The sequence below is a fragment of the Bos indicus genome, chromosome 1 (assembly GCF_029378745.1).
Source record: "Bos indicus isolate NIAB-ARS_2022 breed Sahiwal x Tharparkar chromosome 1, NIAB-ARS_B.indTharparkar_mat_pri_1.0, whole genome shotgun sequence".
NCBI lineage: Eukaryota > Metazoa > Chordata > Mammalia > Artiodactyla > Bovidae > Bos > Bos indicus.
In genome coordinates this window covers 67,703,256-67,730,454 of record NC_091760.1, presented here as the reverse complement: position 1 = coordinate 67,730,454, position 27,199 = coordinate 67,703,256, and the positions used below count along the sequence as shown (strand labels likewise).

Here is a 27,199-nt window from a genome sequence, read left to right as displayed (position 1 = left end):
GATATGCAGATGATACCACCCTTATGGCGGAAAGTGAAGAGGAACTAAAGAGCCTCTTGATGAAAGTGAAAGAGGAGAGTGAAACAGTTGGCTTAAAGCTCAACATTCAGAAAACTAAGATCATGGCATCTGGTCCCATCACTTCATGGGAAACAGATGGGGAAACAGTGGAAACAGCGTCAGACTATTTTTTTGGGCTCCAGAATCACTGCAGATGGTGATTGCAGCCATGAAATTAAAAGATGCTTACTCCTTGGAAGGAAAGTTATGACTAACCTAGATAGCATATTGGAAAGCAGAGATACTACTTTGCCAATTAGGGTCTGTCTAGTAAGGCTATGGTTTTTCCAGTGGTCATGTATGGATGTGAGAGTTGGACTGTGAAGAAAGCTGAGTGCAGAAGAATTGATGCTTTTGAACTGTGGTGCTGGAGAAGACTCTTGAGAGTCCCTTGGACTGCAAGGAGATTCAACCAGTCCATCCTAAAGGAGACCAGTCCTGGGTGTTCATTGGAAGGACTGAGCTGAGGCTGAAACTCCAATCCTTTGGCCACCTCATGCAAAGCGTTGACTCATTGGAAAAGACCCTGATGCTGGGAAGGATTGGGGCAGGAAGAGAAGAGGATGACAGAGGATGAGATGGCTGGATGGCATCACCGACTTGATGCACATGAGTTTGGGTGAACTTTGGGAGTTAGTGATGGACAGGGAGACCTGGCGTGCTGTGGTTCATGGGGTTGCAAAGAGTCGGACACAACTGAACAACTGAACTGAACTGAAATGAACTGAACTGAATATTAGGAAAGCAAAACTGTTTAGATTTTTAAAATTGTGACAAAAAACAAATAACAGAATTTATCATCTAACCGTTTTTAATTTAGGGATTTGATTTAGGTCATACCTCAGTGGTCTGGTGGTTTTCCCTACTTTCTGCAATTTAAGTCTGAATTTGACAATAAGGATTTCATGATCTGAGCCACAGTCAGATCTTGTTTTTGCTGATTGTATAGAGCTTCTCCATCTTTGGCTGCAAAGAATATAATCAGTCTGATTTCGGTGTTGACCATCTGGTGATGTCCATGTGTAGAGTCTTCTCTTGTGTTGTTGGAAGAGGATGTTTGCTATGACCAGTGCATTCTCTTGGCAGAACTCTATTAACCTTTGCTCTGCTTCATTCTGTACTCCAAGGCCAAATTGGCCTGTTACTCCAGGTGTTTCTTGACCTCTTACTTTTGCATTCCAGTCCCCTATAATGAAAAGGACATCTTTTTTGGGTATTAGTTCTAGAAGGTCTTGTAGGTCTTCATAGAACCATTCAGCTTCAGCATTACTGGTTGGAACATGGACTTGGATTACTGTGATATTGAATGGTTTGCCTTGGAAACAGAGATCATTCTGTCATTTTTGAGACTGCATCCAAGTAGTGCATTTCGTACTCTTTTGTTGACTATGATGGCTACTCCATTTATTCTAAGGGGCTCTTGCCCACAGTAGTAGATATGATGGTCATCTGAGTTAAAATCACCCATTCCAGTCCATTTTAGTTCGCTGATTCCTAAAATGTCAATGTTCACTCTTTTCATCTCCTGTTTGACCACTTCCAATTTGCCTTGATTCATGGATCTAACATTCCAGGTTCCTATGCAGTATTGCTCTTTACAGCATCGGACCTTGCTTCCATCACCAGTCACATCCACAACTGGGTGTTGTTTTTGGTTTAACTCCCATCATTTCTCCACTGATCTCCAGTAGCATACTGGGCCCCTACCGACCTGGGGAGTTCATCTTTCAGTGTCCTATCTTTCTGCCTTTTCATACTGTTCATGGGGTTCTCAAGGCAAGAATACTGAATTGGTTTGCCATTCCCTTCTCCAGTGGACCACATTTTGTCAGACCTCTCCACCATGACCTGTCTTGGGTGGACATACATGGCATGGCTCATAGTTTCAATGAGTTAGACAAGGCTGTGGTCCATGTGATCAGATTGGTTAGTTTTCTGTGGTTGTGGTTTTTAGTCTGTTTGCCCTCTAATAGAGGAGGATAAGAGGCTTATGAAAGCTTCCTGATGGGATAGACTGACTGAGGGGGATACTGGATCTTGTTCAGTAAATCCTTACTGAATGGGGGGCCATGCTCAGTAAATCTTTAATCAATTTTCTGTTGATGGGTGGAGCTGTGTTCCCTCCCTACTGTTTACCTGGGACCAAACTATGGTGGAGGTAATGAAGATAATGGTGACCTCCTGCAGAAGATCCCATGCATGTACTGCTACAGTCTGTGCCCCCAACCCTGCAGCAGGCCACTACTGACCCACGCCTTTGCCGGAGACTCCCGGACACCCACAGGCAAGTCCGGGTCAGTCTCCTGTGGGGTCACTGTTCCTTTCTCCTGGGTCCTGGTGCACAAAGTTCTTTTGTGCCCTCCAAGAGTCTATTTCCCAGTCCTGTATAAGTTCTGGCAGGTCTATGATGGGGTTAATGGTGACCTCCTCCAAGCAGACTTATGCCAAACCCACACCCAGAGCCCCTGTCCCTGTGGCAGACCATTGCCGACCCATACCTCTACAGGAGATGCTCAAACACAGTTCTGTCTCAGTCTCTGTGGGGTCCCTGGGTCCTGGTGCTCAGAAAGTTTGTTTGAGCCCTCTGAGTGTCTCTGGCAGGAATGGGGTTTGATTCTAAACGCAAATTTGCCCCTCCTACTGTCTGGCTGGGGCTTCTCTGCCGGGGTCCAGCCCCAGCAGGATCCAAGGGTACCCTCAGGATGGATGGCGTCGGCGAGAGAGATGACATGGGTCTTATAATGGACTGGAACCTGATGGTCCGGGGTCGAATGATAAAAGAATAAAGGAGAAAGAATAAAGAAGAGAGAAAGAGGCTGATATTCCTTGGTTTACACAGAAAGCCAGTAAAGCCCCTGACACGGGACTTGCTCTGTTCACGGAGGCCTCAGGCACCCTCTTGATGGAGCAAAGATGCAGAGCACCTTCTCAATTGGGTCTTAGAAGCCTGGGCAAAAAGGTGAACTCAGAGAGCCTCTGTGCTCCAGGGAATCAGCCTGAAAAAAAAGGAGAGTGACAGAGAAAGAAAGACGAGAGAGAGAAAGACACAGAGACCAGAACTCTGGTGAAGTGGAATCCATAGCTTTATTTTCAAAAGGGGCTTTTATACCCTGAGTTTCACATTTGCAGAGTCATGCAGACTCAGCTCAACATTACTCAGCTCAATTTTATCTTTATCGAAACCAGGACATTTTTTGCATAGCTATTCATAAACAAAGGTCTTATATACATTATCTTCTGGCGCTGTGGGCTGTTAACATTTTGTAACTCTTTCTTGATAAAGGTTGGTCAACCAGAAAACTTGCTTTCCCTTTATCTTTCCAATCTGCAGTCCCCCTCAGGAAACCCAGCTACATTCTTATGGAGCAAAGGGGCAGTGAGTTACGACAAAGAAAGAACTTATTAACTCAAGGGTCTTATGTTGCTAATGCCAAGGCTACTGCTTGTTTTTCTTGCATACCAACTATACCAGCTAATGCAGTCCCAGACGCACATTGGGTAAAGGGCAAGGAAACTTGGTAGCAAACATTGGCTCAACAATGCAGTATTATTCTAATAAAGCTTTTTTATCGCTCGAAGGTTATGCTTGGGGTGTTGTGAACAATCATGTGCGTTAGTTGCAAGAGTATGGATAAACCTGCCAACCAAGCTAAAATGGTGACAGAGGGGTTAGAATTGAAATACTCCTTTCAAGCCCAGGAGACTTATTAACTAGAGCCCTAAGTTGATTTTCTTCAGAGAAAGGTGGTCAGGGATAGCCCCCTGTTAATGTCAGAAGAGTTGGTGAAAGGCATAATATAGTAAACAGTAGACAGACAGATTTTGGTTTTGGGGTAGATGCTCGAGCAGGTCCAGGGAATCCCTTGAGTCCTGGTCCGCCTTTGGCTGTCAGGTCTTCTCTACATGACCTTTGTCATGGATGGGATCTCCCGTGGTGGCTCCCAGCACTTCTCCTTTGCCCTTGGCCGTGGGGTATCTCCTCACAGCCGCTTCAGTGCCTACCATCTTACTGGGGTTTCTGTGACCTTGGACGTGGGGTATCTCTACACAGCCCGTCCAGTGAAGTGCAGCCGCCGCTCCTGACCTTGGACATGGGGTATCTCCTCTGAGCTGCTCCAGCGATGAGATGCAGAGTTCCAAAAAAGAGCAAGGAGAGATAAAAAAGCCTCTTCAGTGATCAGTGCAAAGAAATAGAGGAAAACAAAGAATGGGAAAGACTAGAGATCTCTTCAAGAAAATTAGAGATACCAAGGGAACATTTCATGCACAGATGGGCACAATAAAGGACAGAAATGGTATGGACTTAACAGAAACAGAAGATATTAAGAAGAGGTGGCAAGAATACACAGAAGAACTATATAAAAAAGATCTTCATGACCCAGATAATCACGATGGTGTGGTCACTCACCTAGAGCCAGACATCTGGAGTATGAAGTCAAGTGGGCCTTAGGAAGCATCACTATGAAAAAAACTAGTGGAGGTGATGGAATTCCAGTTGAGCTATTTCAAATCCTGAAAGATGATGCTGTGAAAGTGCTGCAGTCAATATGCCAGCAAATTTGGAAAACTCAGCAGTGGTCACAGGATTGGAAAAGGTCAGTTTTCATTCCAGTCTCAAAGAAAGACAATGCCAAAGAATGCTCAAACTACCGCACAGTTGCACTCATCTCACACGCTAGTAAAGTAATGCTCAAAATTCTCCAAACCAGGCTTCAACAGTACGTGAACCGTGAACTTCCAGATGTTCAAGCTGGTTTTAGAAAAGGCAGAGGAACCAGAGATCAAATTGCCAACATCTGCTGAATCTTTGAAAAAATCAAGAGAGTTCCAGAAAAACATCTGCGTTATTGACTATAACAAAGCCTTTTCCTGTGTAGATCACAATAAACTGTGGAAAATTCTGAAAGAGATGGGAATACCAGACCACCTGACCTGCCTCTTGAGAAATCTGTATTCAGGTCAAGAAGCAACAGTTAGAACTGGACATGGAACAACAGACTGGTTCCAAATAGGAAAAGGAGTCCGTCAAGGCTGTATATTGTCACCGTGCTTATTTAACTTACATGCAGAGTACATCATGAGAAATGCTGGGCTGGAGGAAGTACAAGCTAGAATCAAGAATGCTGGGAGAAATATCAATAACCTCAGATATGCAGATGACACCACCCTTATGGCAGAAAGTGAAGAGGAACTAAAGAGCCTCTTGATGAAAGTGAAAGAGGAGAGTGAAACAGTTGACTTAAAGCTCAGCATTCAGAAAACTAAGATCATGGCATCTGGTCCCATCACTTCATGGCAAATAGATGGAGAAACAGCAGAAATAGTGGCAGACTTTATTTTTCTGGGCTCCAAAATCACTGCAGATGGTGACTGCAGCCATGAAATGAAAAGACACTTACTCCTTTGAAGAAAAGTTATGACCGACCTAGACAGCATATTAAAAAGCAGAGACATTACTTTGCCAACAAAGGTCCATCTAGGCAAGGCTATATTTTTTCCAGTAGTCATGTATGGATGTGAAAATTGGACTATAAAGAAAGCTGAGCGCAATAGAATTGATGTTTTTGAACTGTGGTGTAGAAGACTCTTGAGAGTCCCTTGGACTGCAAGGAGATCCAACCAGTCCATCCTAAAGGAGATCAGTCCTGGGTGTTCATTAGAAGGACGGATGTTGAAGCTGAAACTCCAATACTTTGGCCACCTGATGCGAAGAGCTGACTCATTTGAAAAGACCCTGATGCTGGGAAAGATTGAAGTCAAGAGAAGGGGACAACAGAGGATGACATGGTTGGATGGCATCACTGAGTCAATGGACATGAGTTCAAGTAAACTCCAGGAGTTGGTGATGGACATTGAGGCCTGGCATGCTGCAGTCCATGGGGTCGCTAAGAGTGGAACATGACTGAACAACTGAACTGAACTAAACTGAACTGAACCATTTTTAAAAGTACTGTTCATAGTAAGTATATTCACATTAATTTGAAACAGATCTCCAGATCCTTTCATTTTGCAAATCTGAAACTTTGTACCCAGGAAACAACTCCCCTTGTTCCTCTCTCCTCAGCCCAGGTAATTGCCATTCTACTTTCTGTTTGAATTGGGCTGTTAGATACGTCATATAAGTGGAATAATACCATGTTTGTCTTTCTGTGACTGGCTAAGTACTTGCATAATTCTGTTAGAGTTTTTCTGACCTGGTCTAAATGTTCATTATTTTTTACCCTGATATATACCATTCTAGCAGAGAAGGCAATGGCACCCCACTCCAGTACTCTTGCCTGGAGAATCCCATGGACGGAGGAGCCTGGTAGGTTGCAGTCCATGGGGTCACGAAGAGTCAGACACGACTGAGTGACTTCACTTTCACTTTTCGCTTTCATGCATTGGAGAAGTAAATGGCAACCCACTCCAGTGTTCTTGCCTGGAGAATCCCAGGGATGGGGGAGCCTGGTGGGCTGCCTTCTATGGGATCACACAGAGTCGGACAAGACTGACGCGACTTAGCAGCAGCAGCAGCATACCATTCCAGATGATAGATGAATTGTGTGTATATACAGTAGTCATCAGATTGATGAAGCCATCATGGACTTACATAGTATATATTTAGAAATAAATTAGCTCACAATACTAGGACCCAATTCTTTGTTCTTACTGTATCACTATGGTGAGTCTCTGTATTATAACTTGAGGTTTACCCTTATATCACCCTCTGAAATTTTTAAAATGTGGAACTATTAACTTCAAAATTCATAGTTATTAAAATTATACCTGACATGAGAGGTGAGCTAATTTCAATTTCAGGATCTTTTTCTATGTTGTGTGTGCTAAGTCACTTTAGTCGTGTCTGACTCTTTGCCACCCTGTGGACTGTAGCCCACCAGGCTCCTCTGTCTAGGTAAGAATACTGGCGTGGGTTGCCATGCTCTCCTCCAGGGGCTCTTCCTAACCCAGGGGTCAAACCCACATCTCTTATGTCTACCTGCACCAGCAGGTGGGTTCTTTACCACTAGCACCACTTTCTGTCAATTAATATTGACAGAAGCGTATTCTGGAAACTTGGTAAATTTTCCATATTCTTGTCTTAAATTTTAAATTTCAAATACAAATCCAAGCCAAATACTAATTGACTGAAGCAAGATTGCTAGCAGATTCAGAGAAATTAGGTTTCAACTGATATTATACTTTGCATTAATTAAAGAAAAAATTAACTGAAAACAAAGTAAATTGCTTTTTGATGGTGTTTAACTGTCTCCAAAGAATTGTTACCAAAGCTGTAATAAATTGTCCAAATAACATGCTACATTTAGAGAGAGAAAAGACTACTGTGTGATACGTAGATCACTAATCTGTTTTTTCAGCAGTTTCTAAGTCATCTGATTAGAAATTGCTGCTTGCTGCAAGTTTAGACCTAAATACACTTATCCTTTAAAGGCTGTTGAGGTTGCTTCAGAATTTTTATAGCTCTTTGCAGACATCTCTTTCATGGAATGACTGGGTGCATCCCTAGGCTATTTAACTAATACAATGCAGATTGCATTCTTCTTTAAAGAAATTATAACACTTAAATTTGTTAATTTAACAGCCCAGTTCATTGTTGATTAAACTATCAGAAACCAAATTAGTTTTATTTCACAAGCAGCTGATTGTTTTATATCACTGATAGGCTTGAAATTCTGTAAATATGCTGATTTCCTGTTATGGTGAACAGTCTACTGATCTATTCTGCATATGCTGTATGGCACTTTTCATTCATTTAGCAAATGTTTGAACATTTAATATATTCCAATCACTGGGCCTGGTACTTTCTCAGCAAATTTTAGTTTTTAGGATCTCTTTTAAATAACCTCCGAGATGTTTGGAGTTTTTTCTTATGAGATCATTAGATACGTTTTAAAAAAAGTTAATGTTATGTTAGAGGGAAAAGTATTTATTTACTTATTTAAAACTCTTCTGTCCAAACATTACTCATGTATTACTAATGTTTCTAAGACTGCTTTCAGTTCAGTTCAGTTGCTCAGGTATGTCCGACTGTTTGCAACCCCATGGACCGCAGCACGCCAGGCCTCACTGTCCATCACCAACTCCCGGAGCTTACTCAAACTCATGCCCCTTGAGTCAGTGATGCCATCCAACCATCTCATCTTCTGTTGTCCCCTTTTCCTCCCACCTTCAATCTTTCCCAGCATCAGGATCTTTTCTAACGAGTCAGTTCTTCGCGTCAGCTGGCCAAAGTATTGGAGTTTCAGCTTCAGCATCAGTCCTTCCAATGAATAATCAGGACTGATTTCCTTTAGGATTGACTGGTTGGATCTCCTTGCTATCCAAGGGGATGTACTTAGTTGTAAAAATATGAGGACTGTTTTGAGAACATTCAAAGCCATGTGATCTATTGGCTCTGATTTAAGATAAGCAGAGTAAATAAATCCTCATCCCCAAAGGGCTGATACTTCTATTTTTCTCTGTCGTTTAAAGTTCTGGAAGCAAGATGTTCAAAGCTTGAGATTTTACAACGTTAAAGCTGAAAGAATGTTACAATGGGTCACACTAGCCATGATTCATTCAGCCTGTTACAGAGCACTCTAGGGAGAATACGGTTGTCCTTGAAAATCACAGCCTCAGAAGGCAAGGTGCTATACCGGTTATGAACTAATAACAGAGCCCTGACTACAAGTTAGTTTTATGTGAAAGGATTCGGAAGGTAGAATTTTGCTGGCTTTGGTCCAGGGGCACAAAGATGGACATTCTTTGCATACTGTCAGCTGGTGTGCACTGTTTCCCTGGCCTTTGTTTTATCTCTCAAGATGGTAACCACGATACCCGTTTTCCAGGCAGCATGTAGGAGAGGAGGATGAGGTGGGGAAGGGCTGATTCAGCAACTTCCAGATATATCTCTGGTCACTCACATCTGCAAAGGAGTCTAGGAAATGTAATTTTTCGGCTACTCTCCTTGCCCAAAGTTCTGTTAGCAAGGAAGAAGGGAACAAATACTGGATAAGGTAGGCAACTAGCAGTCTCTACTACAGGATTAACTACTCCCCCCAACACACATGCATACAAATGAGAACATCCCTCTGTCCCCAACAGCACACATGTATCTGTTACCTGTGAATCCATCTGAAGTTTCCCTTCACCAACTTTCTTTAGGTTATACTGTCTTTATGAGTTTTTAGTGCTAGTGTAAGTCCTATGGTTTTAATTCTTTGGAAGCAGGATTATGTGATAGAAAGAGCACCAGACTTGTAACTGGAGAACCTGACCTGTAGTGCTCTCAGCACTGGTGTTTTGACCTTTGACATCTGAACTTTCCTTATCATTTGGATAATGGAAATGAAATACCCTCTGTAGCTGTGTTTTACAGGCTTCTTAAAGGATCCAGTGAGCACTTTTCTTTTAATGTCTGTAAAAATTTGTGGCAAATAGTAAAGCCTTATACAAGTAAATATCTGGTATCCAGGTGTCACAGTGGTAAAGAATCCACCTGCCAATGTAGGAGACGCAAGAGACATGGGTTCAGTCCCTGGGTCAGGAAGATCCCTTGGAGGAGGAAATAGCAACCCACTCCAGTATTCTTGCTGGGGAAATCCCATGGACAGAGGAACCTGGTGGACCACAGTCCATGGGTCACAAAAGAGTCAGACATGACTAAGCACGCACACACCCATTGTTACAATGATGATGATGATGTTCAAAACCAAACTCTCATCTTCCCAACAGAAGATGTTGCTTCTGACTTTTCTCTCATGGCAAGTCAGAAAGTCTGGAAAACTGTCTTCCTCATAGCTGCATCTGCCTTCCACCCCACACTCTGTGGTAGTAGTAGTCTTTAATGTTATTCTCCTAGTATTTCTCCATGTCTTCCATCTCTACCTTTCTCACTGCCACCCCTTGTTGTTCAGGGCCTTATTACCACACTTCTCGCTTGGCTGTTGCAATAGCTCTCTGAGTCAATTCTGGTCCCTACAGCTCTACATATTTCCATAGAGCCCTTGTTTTTATTGTTAATGAACAGAATGTACCAGGGGCCTGTACCATGGGAGAAATATCTAGTAAATTATTTTTCTATTTTTGAGACATTAGATTGTTTATATTTTCAGTTTTTTAATTATGGTAATAGATGTTTTATGCAAATGTGTATGTTTTATTTCACTGATAGGCCTGATGGTCATATACATGTTCATAATTCACATATATATGAATATGTATATGGCTTATAATTACCTATTTTATTAAAAGCAAATTTCTCAAACATGAGTTGTTAAGTTAATAGGTGGTTCTTTGGGACTTCTACTTCATTTTCCCAGTTTTTTTCCAAAAGGTAGTTCTAATTTATATGACACAAACAACAGGTACTATCATGAATGTATTGTAGCTTTTCAGGGTCTAGCAAAACTTTAAAAATATATAATTGAAACTGTGGCTTGTCTATTTTCATACACAAGGAATCCAGGCACTCCCAGTCCAGGAAGATTTGGTACAATGCAGTGTAGGTAACCCTGTACTTTTATAGGCTATACATTTATAAGTTGGCATTTTTTAAAAAAAATTGCTGGTTACAGCCTGTTTTCCTTAACAGGCTTTTCAGTACATAAAGGTCACTTAAAGATAAACTTGGGGCTTCTTTTACATAGAGACCTAAGAGGGTAAGTGTATTAACAGATCAGGTAACTGGAAATAGAGGGTTTTACTGATTGTACTAGAGAATCAAAAATACATGTTTAACGGATCTGAGTATGAATCATTTTTTAACTTTCCCCCCACCAGACTTTCATCTTAAGATATCTTTAAAGAGAAACTTACTTGTTCTTTTATTTAATGCATGTCAATCTTTACTGGGATTAACATTCTGTGATTGAAATTTATGGATGTCCTCAGTAAATCAGTGTTAGTTTGTGCATATTCGCCTGTACAGATTATACATGCAGTCAGAATCAAGGGTTACCACCGATATCCACCCTAGCACATCTTTTATCTTTATAAATCTTTCAATAAAATAATCCCCTCTCCCTACCTGCCCCTCCCCCCCAATCAACTGCTGTATGAGTTCAGTAGTCTTTTTGGCATAAACCTGTGCTATATCAAGTAGAATTGTTGCTGACTCCAGCCACTCTAGTTGTGCAAGAGTAATTCCCATCAATATTTCTTACATAATTCTCTAGGAAATAATATTTTCAAAAAATTGCATCTTTTAAAATGTGTGTCATACTTGGAAAGCCTTTAAAAATTTTTTTTGACATTGAAAATTGTAAATATTTTCCAACATCTACAATTTAATATTTAAGAAAATTCACTGAATAATTATGGCTTTTGGGGCCCAAATATTTATGTAAACAGTTAGAAGTACAGTGTAAATGCAGTACAATTACACCAAAAGATTTGCCATAGTAGAAACAATAGTAGCTGTTTATACTTCGTATTTTCTTAAATAACTTTTTAGTTGTCTATATAGTTCTCTTATTTCTCTCCCTAGGTAAACATGTCAAACCTTTTACACCAGAGAAAGCAAAAGAAATCATAATGTGTTTACAACAACCTGCAGTCTTCTATAACATGGTTTTTGATTGGCCGGCACAACACTGGACTGCGAAACATCTTTCTGAGGTCCTTCATGGCAAGCAGATACGATTTAGGATGGGAACGAAAAGCACGGACACAGGTAGGACTACCAGGAATCGTCATCGTAATGTCTCTTCATAACGTTCCCATATCTCAGCCATGGTTTCTTTATCTCTGGAGAATCCTTTATTTCTAACCCTCTTTTTGACCATTTGCAGATGGGGAAACTTTATTAGAAGTTTTCAAAGGAAAATTTAAGACTTTTTTTAGGCTAAATAACCTGTAATTTATAACCCCATGTAAAATATATTTGTTCATATTATCATAGTTCATTGATCATGGTAGACACTTAATAAATATTTGTTAATTGTGCTATTACTTACCTGACTGAAAGAGACCAATACTAATCTGACAGTCCCCTCCATTTTTGTCTCATGTAGAATGTGTCCTTTTATTTGTAACTTCAGTCACTATTTATAGTGCTTAGTCTTGGTGTAATTTTCTCTCTCTGCTTTATCAGCCGTCTGACCTCTGTTGTGTTGTATAAATGTGAAACATATGTGAAGCTGTTTTTTTCATCCTCTTAAGCAACTAGATTTTGCCAGCTCCCTTTTTTTCCCTGAAGACTTGTAACTGATTCTTTTTGCCTTACAGTCAGAGAAAGCAATTACCATTACTCTGAAAATAGTTAATTTAAAGGAAAAAAAAAAAAAAAACAGTTCAGGTTAGAAATGTTCCTAATCTAAAGAAGTCCATGATCATGGTCTGGCTTCAGAATATGTGTGTATCTTCTATTTAAATATGGACAGATTTGGTGGTCTAGAAATTCATAATGTTTTAAGCATTGCTGTGAAGTGGCTCTGTGAAGATATTAAGGATATCTATTAATAACCCCAAAGGAACTAAAAAATGCTCAGTTTCTCTTCCAGCTTCTCTAAGCTTCTTTCTCTCATGTATATCTCATAAAATTACTGGGTTTTTGGTGTCTAGGACCCCTTTATACTTCAGTGACAGGTAGAGCAGTATTAACATAAACTCTTTGGCTCCTCATTGTGGTTCGTTGTATTTTTAAATTAAATGCTAGACCAGCAGCAGCCATGTGAAAATCAGCCTGTGCTCTTGTTTTCTTGATTTTAGTCACATAAATCTTGCACTCACTGAAGTTTCTGTTAAAAAGTAATTTGAAGAAAAATAGAAATTTTAATTTTTTTTACCTCCTGGTTAGACTCCAAATACTACTACTAATATCTATTGACAACTATTGTGTCAGACACTGTTCTGAGTGCTTTATACATATTAACTCTCTTAATCTTCTTCAAGCCCACTTAGAGTGGAACTATTATTATTCTGTTTTACAGAAGAACTAAAAGTAATTTGACATTTTAAACTTAGTACTCATGCAGAAAAGAAAAAGGGAAGCAGAAAGTCTCGTAGAAAGATAATCTGTTCTTTGGACAAAATTCATGTAAAATCCACCACTTAAAAGTACACAATTCAGTGCTTTTAGCATCTTCATAATTTTGTGCAATCACCACCACTATCTAATTCCAGAACATTTTCATCACACTGCAGAGAAATCTGGTTCCCACTGGTGGTCACTCTTCATTCACACCCTTCTCCACCCCTGGCAACCACTAATCTACTTTCCTGTTTTTATAGATTTGCCTGTTCTGGACATATAAAAATGGAATTGTTTGGTTGTGGCCTTTTGTGTCTAGCTTTTTTTCATGTAGCATGTTTTTAAAATTTACCCATGTTGTAGCATGTATTTGTATTTTCTTTTTATTGCTGAATAATGGGCTAGAGGAAGCACAAGCTGGAATCAAGATTGCCGGGAGAAATATCAATAACCTCAGATATGCAGACGACACCACCCTTATGGCAGAAAGTGAAGAACTAAAGAGCCTCTTGATGAAAGTGAAAGAGGAGAGTGAAAAAGTTGGCTTAAAGCTCAACGTTCAGAAAACTAAGATCATGGCAACCAGTCCCATCACTTCATGGCAGATAGATGGGGAAACAGTGGCTGACTTTATTTTTCTGGGCTCCAAAATCACTGCAGATGGTGACTGCAGCCATGAAATTAAAAGACGCTTACTCCTTGGAAGGAAAGTTATGACCAACCTAGACAGCATATTAAAAAGCAGAGACATTACTTTGCCAACAAAAGTCTGTCTACTCAGAGCTATGGTTTTCCCAGTAGTCATGTATAGATGTGAGAGTTGGACTATAAAGAAAGCTGAGTGCTGAAGAATTGATGCTTTTGAACTGTGGTGTTGGAGAAGACTCTTGAGAGTCCCTTGGACTGCAAGGAGATCCAACCACTCCATCCTAAAGGAGATCAGTCCTGGGTGTTCATTGGAAGGACTGATGTTGAAGCTGAAACTCCAAAACTTTGGCCACCTGATGTGAAGAACTGACTCTTTTGAAAAGACCCTGATGCTGGGAAAGATTGAAGGCAAGAGGAGAAGGGGATGACAGAGGATGAGATGGTTGGATGGCATCATTGACTCGATGGACATGGCTTTGGATGGACTCTAGGAGTTGGTGATGGACAGGGAGGCCTGGCATGCTGCGGTTCATGGGGTTGCAAAGAGGCAGACATGACTGAGCGACTGAACTGAACTGAATATTCCATTATGGATAAACAGTGTCGGTCCGTTCATCAATTGATGGATGTTTGGGTTATTTCCACTTTTTGACTGTTATGAATAATGCTACTATGAACATTTATGTACAAGTTTTTGGGTGGACATATGTTTTCCCTTCTCTTGTGTTAAACCTAGAAGTGTAACTGCCCAGTCATACAGCAACTATGTTTAACTTTTGAGGAACTGCCAAACTGTTTTCCAAAACAGCTGAACCATTTTACATTCCCACCCAAGTGTGTGAATGGTCTAGTTTCTCTCCATCCTTGCCAATACTTATTTCGTTTTTCATTCTGGCTATCTAGAGTGTGTAAAGTTTTATCTCATTATAGCTTGATGCATTTCCCTAATGACTAACGTTGTTGAGCACCTTCCTATGGTCTTATTGACCATTTGTATATCTGATTTGGAGAAATGGCTATTCAAGTCCTTTGCTTGTTTTCTAATTGAGATGGTTTTTGTTTTTATGTGCTTTTGTTTGTTTTGTCTTTTTGTTCAGTGGTAAAAGAGACCTTCATATATTCTGAATACTAACTCTTTATCAACTGTATGACATGCAGATATTTTCTCATGTGGGTTAATAATTTGTTCTTTTTAAGTTATTTCTTTGCATGAATACACTACTTCCACAAGCACTTTTGGGTCATGTTCTAAGAGAGCTGATTCAAGTCGGCTCATGTGGGTTCAAATTTTGCTTGGAGCAATTCAAAGTTAAATGTGTTCATATTCATTATACATTTAGAATAGTGTCTGGCACATAGTAAATGCTCAACAAATGTTATTTTAAAATAGAAATAATTTAAAAATAAAAAATATACCTTCCTCATTTTAGAGAGCACTGGAAAAATGGGAAGACCCAAAGAAAATTAAAAAGACTTATTCATCTGTTACCAAGAGGCAATCACTGATTACATTGTGATGTATATTCAATGCAAGCCTTTTTATATTTAAAAATAAAGTTGTATAAATTTTAACAACCTGCTTTTTTTTCTTAACATATTCTGAGTAGCTTCTTTTGACATTAAATATGATTTTTAAACGGCTACCTAATATTCCATCGTATGCTAGTATCATTGTTGTTATTGTTGTTGTTTAGTCGCTAAGTTGTGTTAGACTCTCTTGCAACCCCAGGGAGTGTAGCCTGCCAGGCTCTTCCATCCATGAGACTTCCAAGGCAACAATACTGGAGTGGGTTGCCGTTTCCTCCTCCAGGGGATCTTCCTGACCCAGAGATCGAACCCATGTCTCTTTGCTCCCACATTGGCAGATGGATTCTTTACCATGAGCCACCAGGGAAACTCCAATAGTATCAGAGTTTTAATTTAGTTTTAAAATTCTAATTTGATTAGATTGCTTAGAGGTTTTAATTTATAAATAAGACTGTAGTGAACATGTTTGAAAGTAAATCCTGCCCAAATTTCTGATTATTTTCCTAGGAGAATGACTGGGCCAAAGGGTATGAGCATTATCACCAGGAGCAGCACTACCCATGGAACTGCTTACACCAGAAACCTCTGAGTCACACTGATGGCCTCTCTAAGTGGTGTCTGGTGACTCAGTGAGTTACATCCTAAGTGTCCAGCATCTACCTGCTTCTCACTCCATGGCCATCCTCCAGTTGGGATTACCCTGCTGTCCCTTACCTCCGTGGTTGCAGTAGCCTCATGCCTAGTCCCTCTTCACCTGCTCTCCTCTCACCCCAGCCATTCCTCATAATGAAACCAGAGACAGTTTTTTTAAAAAGAAAAATCTCATCTTCTTTATCTGTTTAGAACCCTTAGATAGCATCCCATTACCTTTAGGCTAAAGACCAACATTTTTGTTAATGGTTTAAAAAGCTCTGTTTGCCTCCTCTTTCTGAGCTCAGGGCAGATAAGCTTTTAAGATTTTGTGTTTCCAGAGATTTGCTTCTTCTCACGTCAGGGCCTTTGCATGTACAGTCTAGTGGTTCTTCTCTCTTTCCCCACTTCCCCTTACCCGAGCTTTACCTAGTTGGTTCCACTGCTTCCTTCAGATCTCAGCTCAGAGGTCATCTTCTCATGGCAGTCTTTCTGACCACATTCTCCCTCCCTCACCCCCCAAATCAGGTATGACTACCGAGTTAGCTCGGAGCACCTTGTATTTCTTAGTAGCACTTAGCGCAGCTCTGATCACATGGTTAGTTGTGTAAGCAGTTAGCAGTTTAAAGTCTCTCTTTGCCTCAAGAGGGTCCCCTCGTGAGAGCCAGGGCCATGTCTCATCATTGGCTGAACACCTGATATCTGGATAGTCAGACATCTGTGGAGGGAAAGAATAAAAGACCTTTGATACCCGAGGCCAAGTGCTTTGCAGAAGGGTGGTTTACATTTACTCTCCTCTCGGAACATACAAGGGTACCTGTTTGGCCACTCCTTTGCCCTAACAGAAATTTATGTTTTTAAAAGAATACCTTGTTGATAGGTGAAAGATGAGTGCCTCATAACTTTAATTAACATTTCTTTGTTGGTGTTGTTGAACGTGTGTTCAGGTTTATTAATAGTTTGTATTTTGTCTGGTAATTTTTCTTTCAGTTATCCTTATTAGGGTTTCAGGTTTTGGGTTTGTTTTTTTTTAAATAAATAAAGTACTTATATTTAAAGAATACTGTGTTTGTTACTAATGTACTAATTCCCAGTTTATTGTTTGCCTTTTGATTTTGTTTCATATCTTTATAGTAAGATCAAATAATATTTAATTAATATTTTTATTCTTATTTTATTTAGAAATTCCTTCTGTATCTTGACAATAGTAAATGTTCTAATATGTTCTTTTAATAGCTTGATTTCTTTTTCACATTTTACTCTTTATCCATTGCATATTTATTTTGGTATGCTGTGTTCACTGACTTTTTTCCAAATAGTTAAGTTGGTAATAGCATCTTTATTGTAGTACCATGTACTGAATAATCCCTTCTTTTCCTACCAACTTTGAAACTACCTTTATTATATTACCATATTCTTATATATTTCAGCATCTGTTTTTGGACCACATACTGAACTATCAGTTTTGGGGCCAGTAAAACACTTGCTAAAAACTATTTTTTACAGCTGTTATGTATTTTAATATTTGAAAGAACAACTCATCTTCCCCAGTCACTCTTCTGTCTCAGCATTTTACTAGATACTGGTGGCGCAGTGGTAAAGAATTAACCTGTGAGTGCAGGAGACTTAGTTTCAATCCCTGGGTCAGGAAGATTCCACTGGAGAAGGAAATGGCAATCTACTCCAGTATTCTTGCCTGGAGAATTCCCTTAGACAGAGAAGCCTGGCGGGAACAGTCTGTGGGATCACAAAAAGTTGTATGTAAGTACGCATGCATGCATATGCACAATTGAACTTTACTCCTCTAAATGAAACTTAGAAAAAAAAAATGAAACTTAGAGTTAAACAGTGTTCAGTTCAGTTCACTCGATCCATCATGTCTGACTCTTTGCGACTCCATGGACTGCAGCATGCCCGGCCTCCCTGTCCATCACCAACTCCTAAAGTTTACTCAGACTCATGTCCATTGAGTTGGTGATGCCATCCAACCATCTCATCCTCCGTCATCCCCTTCTCCTCTAGCCTTCAATCTTTCCCAGCATCAGGGTCTTTTCAAAAGAGTCAGTTCTTCACATCAGGTGGCCAGAGTTTTGGAGTTTCAGCTTCAGCATCAGTCCTTCCAGTGAATATTCAGGACTGATTTCCGTTAGGATGGAGTGGTTGGATCTCCTTGCAGTCCAAGGGACTCTCAAGAGTCTTCTCCAACACCACAGTTCAAAAGCATCAATTCTTCTGCACTCAGCTTTCTTTATAGTCCATCTCTCACATCTATACAGGACTACTGGGAAAACCATAGCTCTGAGTAGACAGACCTTTGCTGGCAAAGTAATGTCTCTGCTTTTTAATATGCTGTCTAGGTTGGTCATAACTTTTCTTCCAAGGAGTAAGCTTCTTTTTATTTCTTGGCTGCAGTCACCATCTGCAGTGATTTTGGAGCCCCCCAAAACACTGTTTCCATTGTTTTCTTATCTATTTACCATGAAGTGATGGGACTGGATGCCATGATCTTAGTTTTCTGAATGTTGAGTTTTAGCCAACTTTTCACTCTCCTCTTTCACTTTCATCAAGAGGCTCTTTAGTTCTTCGCTTTCTGCCCTAAGGGTGGTGCCATATATGAGGTTATTGATATTTCTCCTGGCAATCTTGATTCCAGCTTATGCTTCCTCCAGTCCAGCATTTCTTATGATGTACTCTGCATATAAATTAAATAAACAGGGTGACAATATACAGCCTTGACATACTCCTTTCCTGTTTTGGAACCAGTCTTTTGTTCCATGTCCGTTTCTAACTATTGCTTCTTGACCTGCATACAGATTTCTCAGGAAGCGGATCAGGTGGTCTGTTATTCCCCTCTTAAAGAATTTTCCAGTTTGTTGTAATCCACACAGTCAAAGGCTTTGGCATAGTTAATAAAGCAGAAGTAGATATGTTTCTGGAACTCTCTTGCTTTTTCAATGACCCAACCAATGTTGGCAATTTGATCTCTGGTTCCTCTGCCTTTTCTAAAACCAGGTTGAACATCTGGAAGTTCATGGTTCACATACTGTTGAAGCCTGGCTTGGAGAATTTTGAGTATTACTTCGCTAGTGTGAGATGAGTGCAGTTGTGCAGTTTGAGCATTCTTTGGCATTGCCTTTCTTTGGGATTGGAATGAAAACTGACCTTTTCCAGTCCTGTGGCCACTGCTGAGTTTTCCAGCAGTTTGCTGGCATGTTGAGTGCAGTGCTTTCACAGCATCATCTTTTCACTTTTAATAAACAGTGTATTCACATTAAACAAGACATCTTGCCTGCCCTCAAGCCATCAATCACTGCAGCTACTTCCCCCTTCATAATGGTGCTTCCTCAGGGGCATTAAGAATGGAGAAAAACCGGATCTTGGTCCCAGATAGTTAAGATGCATATCAAATAATTTTTCTTTGTAATTAGCTGTAATCTTTTAAATGTTTAATTACCTGATTTCCCCTCCCCCCACAAAAATTTTTATATATCCCAGCTCCTCCCTTACCTCTTTGAAACAGTACCTCAGAGCTATTTTAGCAGCTGTTTCCTAGGCTGTATTCCTCAGTAAGATCCTCCGAATAAAATATAACTCACAACTTTTAGGTCATGTGGTTTTTTCTCCTTCAGTCAACAAGATTTTAAAAAAATATTTATTTATCTGCACCAGGCCTTACTTATGGCATGCAAGAACTTTAGTTGCAGCACGTGAGATCTAGTTCCCTGGACCAGAGATTGAACCCAGGCCTCCTGCATTGGGGTCATGGAGTCTTAGTCACTGAATTAACAGGGAAGTCCCCAGTCAAAAGGATTTAAATGAAAATTCTTGCTACCATGTGACAGTACTGTACAATCCTACACAGGAACATGAAATCTTTGCTTATTAAGTTTTTTTTTTTTTTTAATCTCAGTAAAAAGATTTGGGTAAAAAAAAGTTTTCATACAAGTCTATAAATTTCTTCAAATATTATAAATTTTTCATAGCTGTTAGGAAGGAAGTATTTTTGCCTATTCTGTTTTTCTAATTGTGATTGGTACACAAATAAATGCCATTTATTTTTTGTATGTTTATTTTTTAATCTTTAATAGTGTACATAGTTTTTTAGTTTATTCTTGTGGGCTTTTTAGGAAGACAAGTATTTGATCTTACAAGCAACGATAACTTTTTTACCTTTCTATTGAGCATATTAATTTCTATTTTAGGTCTTGGTTAGAATTTTTCTAGAATGCTTGAAATAATATTTGATTGTAATGTATCTCAGTTTATTTTAGGAAGCAGATTGTGACATCACATCGCTCTTTGAAGCCATTTTGGATTGAATTCATTTGCTGACATATATTCTCAGTGACAACACTATAACTTAGCTGGCAGTAATTTGCCAAGCAGATGTATAAATAAGCCTAAACATTTGTAGATAGGGAGTGGAGTAACAATCAAAAGTCATACTCGGTACCCACATTCCAAATGTTTCTTGCTTGTGAGATGATGAAATCTTAACAAAATGGAAACATACTTGTTTTGGTGCTATGCACAAAAATACTTTAGGACTCCCTTTATAAGAATTAAAGCCTAACTCAACTTTTACACTATTTCCAAATCCTAAAAGCAGTTGAGCTGCTTCTTACCTAAAATTTTGTTAGTAGGATGAAAGTTTCAGCTGCCTGAAATATTAAAGAACAATAACAATCAAATTAGAAAATAACAATTCCATTGCACAGAATAAACTAAGAAAAACAACTGTAGTACCCAGAAAGAAATTGTCATGATGACAGAATGAAAACAGTTCCTTTGGTGCTGCTAATACCAGGAAGGAGTAAAAAGATTCTATTTTGAAATCACTACGTAAATAAGTCTGTCAGTTTTGTTCATTCCATTCATTGTAGTTTTCCCTGACATTAACAGTTCTCTGTTACTGTCTTTCCCTGACAGTAACAGTGTAATTTTTGCATTTGTAGGTTTTCATTTTTTCAAGTACAGAACTTGCTGTGACAAAATGATGAGGCTGTAACACAAATGTGCATATGAAAACTGGTCATAACTGAAAAGTCCTCCTCAGTCTACCCCAGAGGCAGGTGGCTCAAGTATGGCTTTAGTATTCAGTTGGATTTGTTGGACTGAATTCTGTGAAGTGAAAACTCACACGACAGTGGAAGGTCTTCAGGCTCACATTGGAGCTTAATGAAATGATTTAGAAATGATTCCAGCAACATGTAGCTTTCTTGTTTGTTTTTTTAAAAGTGTTTTCCAGTGCTGTTATGGTAAATTCTTGATGATGTTGATGATTAAGAGCTCATATATATTGATGGGTTACTATGTACCAGCCACTGTTCTAAATGTTCCTCAAAAATGATCAAATTTAAACAGTTCTTAAATATGCTGGTTTTTAGATAAATGTCCCTAGTAAAGTTTTCCTGCTTCTCAAAGTCAAGTGACAAATTGATGAAATAGGTGAATTAGGGGTGACACACACCCTCCCCTCTATTATTTCTCTGCAGTTCTGAGGCTTTAGGATAAAGAAATGAGGAAAGGTGATTGAGATAATCCTGAACCATTTGGGAGGAAATGGAAGGAACAGATAAAAGCTCTTTGAATACGCTTTTCTTCCTAGTACTAATTCGGCTAGTTTTTAGGTGCCCCAAGTCATGGGATGACAAGGAGTCAGACATGACTTAGCAACTAAACAAGTAAATATATAAGTAAATAGTAGGAAATTACTAGTAATTGTGCCTATGGCAACCTACTCGAGAATTCTTGCCTGAAAAATCCCATTGACAGAGGAACCTGTTGGGCTACAGTCCATGGGATCGCAAAGTTGGAAATGACTGAGCGACTAAGCACAGCACAGTACTAGTAATAGTGCCTAGCTTTTACTAAGTATCTGTCTTGTGTCATGCACTGTGCTGATTGAATTATATGTGTTAGATCTACATTCCCTCTTGAAAGGATTTCATGCTTGCAAAATAGATTGTCATCAGATTACTTGAATACTAACATTCCAGTGTACATTTAGAGTATTCTGCTAACTGCAAAAGAGAAATTATTTCATCACTATTTAGAATAATAATTCTTGTATAAATAAAACAGTTCTACCCGTAGGAACAAACCACTCTGGACACACAGCAGACTTTGCTTCAAGCTTTCCTGATCAACCCTCATCTCCGATCTTTGCCTTTTCCTAGGTTCTCTGTGGCACAGAATTTTGCATCTAATTATATGATGCCTCACATTCCCTGTTATTCTGGTTAAAGTTTTCTTTTTGTCTAAATATATTCTAAATTCAAGAGTATTATCCATTTCTTTTATGTTCCTGGAAACCTGAACACAATACTAGTTACAAATTAGGTACTTAATAAATGATTCTGAAATAAGTGAGTTAATGAATAAATAAACAGACTTTAAATTGCCATTCTCCACTTAATGGACAGATTCTAAGGAGCTCTATATGATAAATGTACAGTATAAAGTCAAAAAGCTTTCAAAAGATAGTGTTGCCATTTTTATTTTTTTAATTTGCAGAAGTAGTTCTCAAACTTTTTAGACTCAGGATTTCTTTATACTTAAAATAATTGAGGGGACTTTCCATTAACTAAAATTCTATGCTCCCAATGCAGGGGGCCCAGGTTCCATCCCTGGTCAGGGAACTAGATCCCACATGCCACAACTAAGACCCGGCACAGCCAAATTAAATAAATAAAAAATGATTGAGTACCCCAGTGAGTGAGCTTTGGTTGATGTAGGTTATATCTCATGATGGAGAAGGCAATGGCACCCCACTCTTGCCTGGAAAATCCCATGGATGGAGGAGCCTGGTGGGCTGCTGTCCATGGGGTTGCTAAGAGTCGGATACAACTGAGCGACTTCACTTTCACTTTTCACTTTCATGCATTGGAGAAGGAAATGGCAACCCACTCCAGTGTTCTTCCCTGGAGAATCCCAGGGACGGGGGAGCCTGGTGGGCTGCCGTCTATGGGGTCGCAGAGAGTCGGACACGACTGAAATAACTTAGCATTAACATTAGCATATCTCGTGATACTTACCATTCAGTTCAGTTCAGTTGCTCAGTCGTGTCCTACTCTTTGAGGCCCCATGGACTTGCAGTACGCCAGGCCTCCCTGTCCATCACCAACTCCGGAGTTTACTCAAACTCATGTCCATTGAGTTGGTGATGATATCCAACCATCTCATCATCTTTCGTCCCCTTCTCTCACCTTCAATCTTTCCCAGCATCAGGAACCTGAACACAATACTAGTTACAAATTAGGTACTTAATAAATGATTCTGAAATAAATGAGTTAATGAATAAATAAACGGACTTTAAATTACTATTACTAATTAAAACCGAGATATGTCTAGTTAAAGAAAAGATAGCTATGAGTTTAAGTTTTATTGGGGGTCTTAATTCCTTAATAGCTCAGTTGTTAAAGAATCCAGCTGCAATTCAGGAGACCCCAGTTCGATTCCTGGGTCGGGAAGATTGCTGGAGAAGGGAAAGGCTACCCACTCCAGTATTCTGGCCTGGAGAAATTCCATGGACTGGACAGGACTGAGCAACTTTCACTTTCTTTCAATGAGAACTTCAGCACAGGAGAGAGCCTCTCAGGAGCTCTGAGAAAACTACTCCAAAGAGTAGGGAAGAAGCCTGTATATATATATGAATTTGGGCTAGGGAACATCTGAGTCAAGCAGACATCTTGGTAGTCACAAATAACCAATATATAAAGTTAATGATATTAGTGCTTTTCTTTAGGAAGATGCAAGAATCTGGTCATTGAAGTTCTTCCCAAGATATACATCTAACTATCCAAGAGGCCTGCTCGTCCGAAGCACAGAGCACCCTGTTATGGTCTTAATTTCTTCTATCTGAACCACAGAGTGCTTCATCCTCTTATGGTCTTGGTTTCCTCTGAGAGTACACTGTTGGTGACTGCAGTGGGCTACCACTTAATCCTTGTAGAACTGGTTGGTGAGCAGTTCTCTTTGTTTTTGTTTACAGACATTTAAAAATATAAGAATATAAGCGCATACTCTACTAGCTGTCACAGCAGTGACATCAACACGTCATGTAGCCCCTCGAAAACGCCATTGTATTCTTGTGAGAGAATAAGCGTGAGAAGGACAAATACTGTCGTAGTATTATTATGAAAATAGTTCAGACCTCACAGCTCCCTGAAAAGGTCTTGGAGAATTGATAAAGTATTCCTCTGGATCACTGCATCAGGCTATAGAAAGAGTAGTCTTTAATCTAAAGATTAAATTTGTGTTTTTTTACTTTTAAATTTAATCATGAATATTGTTAAGTGTTATATATGGCTCTAATTATTTAGCAAGTACATAATTAATTTCTAATTAATGTTAAATAGTAATTTCTTGGTTGAAATGATCTTCATTTGAAAAAGCAACAATATTTGGAAACTGTGTATGCATTTAAAGTTGGGTTCTCTTCTGTTGCAGCTCCTCAGTTTGAAACCGCATGTAATTATGTAGAAGCTACACTTGAAGAGTTTCTTTCCTGGAACTCTGACCAGTCTAGTATTTCTGGAGCATTTAGAGACTATGATCATTCCAAATTCTGGGCTTATGCTGACTATAAATATTTTGTCAGTTTATTTGAAGACAAGACAGATATTTTCCAGGTAAGTCAGTATATTTCTTTTAGTCATGGTATAATTTATTCTTGAGAAAAGTTCACAAATTAGAATCTTCAAGGTACCCTTTTCCTCACTGTCTTTTTCTCTCAAAAGTCACAGTGAGTCTTGCGTATTCTGTCCACTCACGCCCAAAGACTCACTCAAAGGAAGTGTAATGTTTGGCCTACCAAGGTCAACAGCCTTCTTATTGTTTTCCTAGTTGCCAAACTTCCTGCACAGTCTCTCCTTTGCCTTTTAAACAGCACCTGAATCAGTTTGGAGTATGTCAGAAACATAGATTGTGTATACAACTTCATTTCCTCCTGACCTTCATCTAAGTTCTTATTCTATCAGGCAGGCAGATGGAGGTGCAAAGCTGGTTACGTGAAGAAGCTTTCAAGCATTCCTAGGATCCTAGAAACCCTCCTGGCTACTGCTGCCTGCTCTCATTGCTTGGGGGGTAAGGGGGTGGGGGGTGCTTAATGCAGGTTTATGGCCTGAGGCAGAAAGTGCTGGGCTCCCAGAGATTCACTGTAGAAGTCCTACAGAAGTGTGCAGGCACTTGCAGGAGTAAGAATGTGGAAATCCTTTGCTATGTGTTGACATAACCAACAGCAGTTTGCAAACTACGGTATCCTCTTTTCGAATGCTTTCTACCTCAAACTGCCAGTTCATTTTGTGGGGTGATTTTGCAAACTCCCTGCTCTAGTCTCTGTCTTAGGCACATGGGCCAGGAATGGGAGTCTTCCCAGGAAGCTGTCTGAATGACTCTGCCTTGCCCACCATCAGGTCGAGGTTCTAGAGTTCTTCATCCTGCCCTTTCGGGATGTATTTTACCATCACAGCAGGCTGTTTACACCTCCCCACCCCTACCCACTGCTCTCGCCTGTCACCACCACACACCCTCTGGACTCTCCTCTCATACAGGCTGATAGTCCTTGGACTCTCGAGTCATTTTGCATTGAGCTTACATTTTTCTGTTTCACCTTGAGTCAAGGTTTGAACGCTGGTGTTTTCACAGTTATAATACGGCAATCAATAATACTTTGTATCTTTCCTTTATTAACATTTTAAATGTTTTCTTATAATAAAGTATCCTTTTTGTAAAAGAAAGGAAAACGTGTCACGTGGCTCATAATTGTTAGCTGAGGATACTTTTTTTCTCACAACCATGAATGAAATGCATTGATTTTGAAAACATTCAGTAGATGCTTTCTGAATCCAGTCTATATCAATGTACTATTTACTCATTTTTAAATGATAATTTTGAGGTAATACTTTAATAACCTTAATTGTGATTACTCTATGGAACTTTAATCGTAGACCTTTCAGAAATCATACTTAACTTTTAGAGTATTTCATTATATTTCTCATACCCTAACCCATCCTACATATTAGACTAGTATTTGTTTTTAATTTATTATTTACTTTGGGCTGTGCTGGGTCTTCACTGCTTTGCATGGGCTTTCTCTAGTTGTAGTGAGCATGGGCTGCTCTCAGTGTCCGGGCTTCTCATTGTGGTGGCTTCTCTTGTAGCGCATCGGCTCTAGATGTGTGGGCTTCAGTCATTATAGCTCTCAGGTTCAGTAGTTGTGGCTTGCGGGCTCTAGAGCACTGGCTCAGTAGTTGTGGCACACAGGCTTAGCAGCTTCAGAGCATGTGGGATCTTCCTGGATCAGTGATCAAACCCATGTCCCCTGCATTGGGAGGTGGTTCTTATCTACTATGCCACCGGGAAAGTCCTAGACTAGTATTTTATTATTCTATATTTCAGGTAAAACATAATAATATTTATCAATACTTGGTCAGTTTTCATTCCATTCCCAAAGGAGGTCAATGCCAAAGAATGTTCAAACTACCGCACAATTGCAAAGTAATCCTAGCAAAGTAATCCTCAAAATTCTCCAAGCTAGGCTTCAACAGTACGTGAACTGAGAACTTCCAGATGTTCAAGCTGGATTTAGAAAAGGCAAAGGAACCAGAGATCAAATTGCCAGCATCTGTTGGATCATAGAAAAAGCAAGGGAATTCCAGAAAAACATCTGCTTCATTGACTATGCTAAAGCCTTTGACTGTGTGGATCACAGTAAACTCTGGAAAATTTTTAAAGAGATGAGAATACCAGACCACCTTACCTGCCTCCTGCAAAACCTGTATCAGGTCAAGAAGCAACAGTTAGAACTGGATATGAAACAACAAACTGGTTCAAATTTGGGAAAGGAGAATATCAAGACTCTATACCATCACCCTGCTTATTTAATGTCTATGCAGAGTACATCATATGAAATTCCAGGCTGGATGAAGCACAAGCTGGAATCAAGATTGCCAGGAGGAATGTCAATAACCTCAGATATGGCAGAAAGCAAAGAGGAACTAAAGAGTCTCTTGATGAGTGAAAAAGCTGGCTTAAAACTCAACATTCAAAAAGCTAAGATGATGGCATCTGGTCCCATCACTTTATGGCAAATAGATGGGAAATAGTGGAAACAGTGACAGACTTAATTTCTTGAGCTCCAAAATCACTGCAGATGGCGGCTGCAGCCATGAGATTAAAAGATGTTTGCTCCTTGGAAGAAAAGCTATGACCAACCTAGACAGCATATTAAAAAGCAGAGACATTATTTTCCCACAAAAGTCTGTATAGTCAAACTATGGTTTTTCCAGTAGTCACATATGGCTGTGAGAGCTGGACAATAAAAAAAGGCTGAGCCCTGAAGAACTGATGCTTCCGAACTGTGGTGCTGAAGAAGACTCT

The 27,199-nt window shown here is 39.6% G+C and overlaps 1 protein-coding gene across 4 annotated transcripts in view; it reads left to right on the top strand.

The window, feature by feature from the left end:
- Nucleotides 1-27,199, top strand: part of HSPBAP1 (HSPB1 associated protein 1) — a 57,408-nt gene that overhangs the window by 9,072 nt on the left and 21,137 nt on the right. For 3 of the 4 annotated variants that reach the window (XM_070800038.1, XM_070799978.1, XM_019956459.2), the window contains 2 exons: nucleotides 11,528-11,713; nucleotides 24,269-24,450. In XM_070800038.1, coding sequence (XP_070656139.1) covers nucleotides 11,575-11,713; nucleotides 24,269-24,450 — 321 coding nt within the window. In that variant the 5' untranslated portion in view covers nucleotides 11,528-11,574. Of the gene's footprint in view, nucleotides 1-11,527; nucleotides 11,714-17,031; nucleotides 17,579-24,268; nucleotides 24,451-27,199 lie in introns of those variants that run through there. The other variant, XM_070800087.1, reaches the window with a different exon arrangement.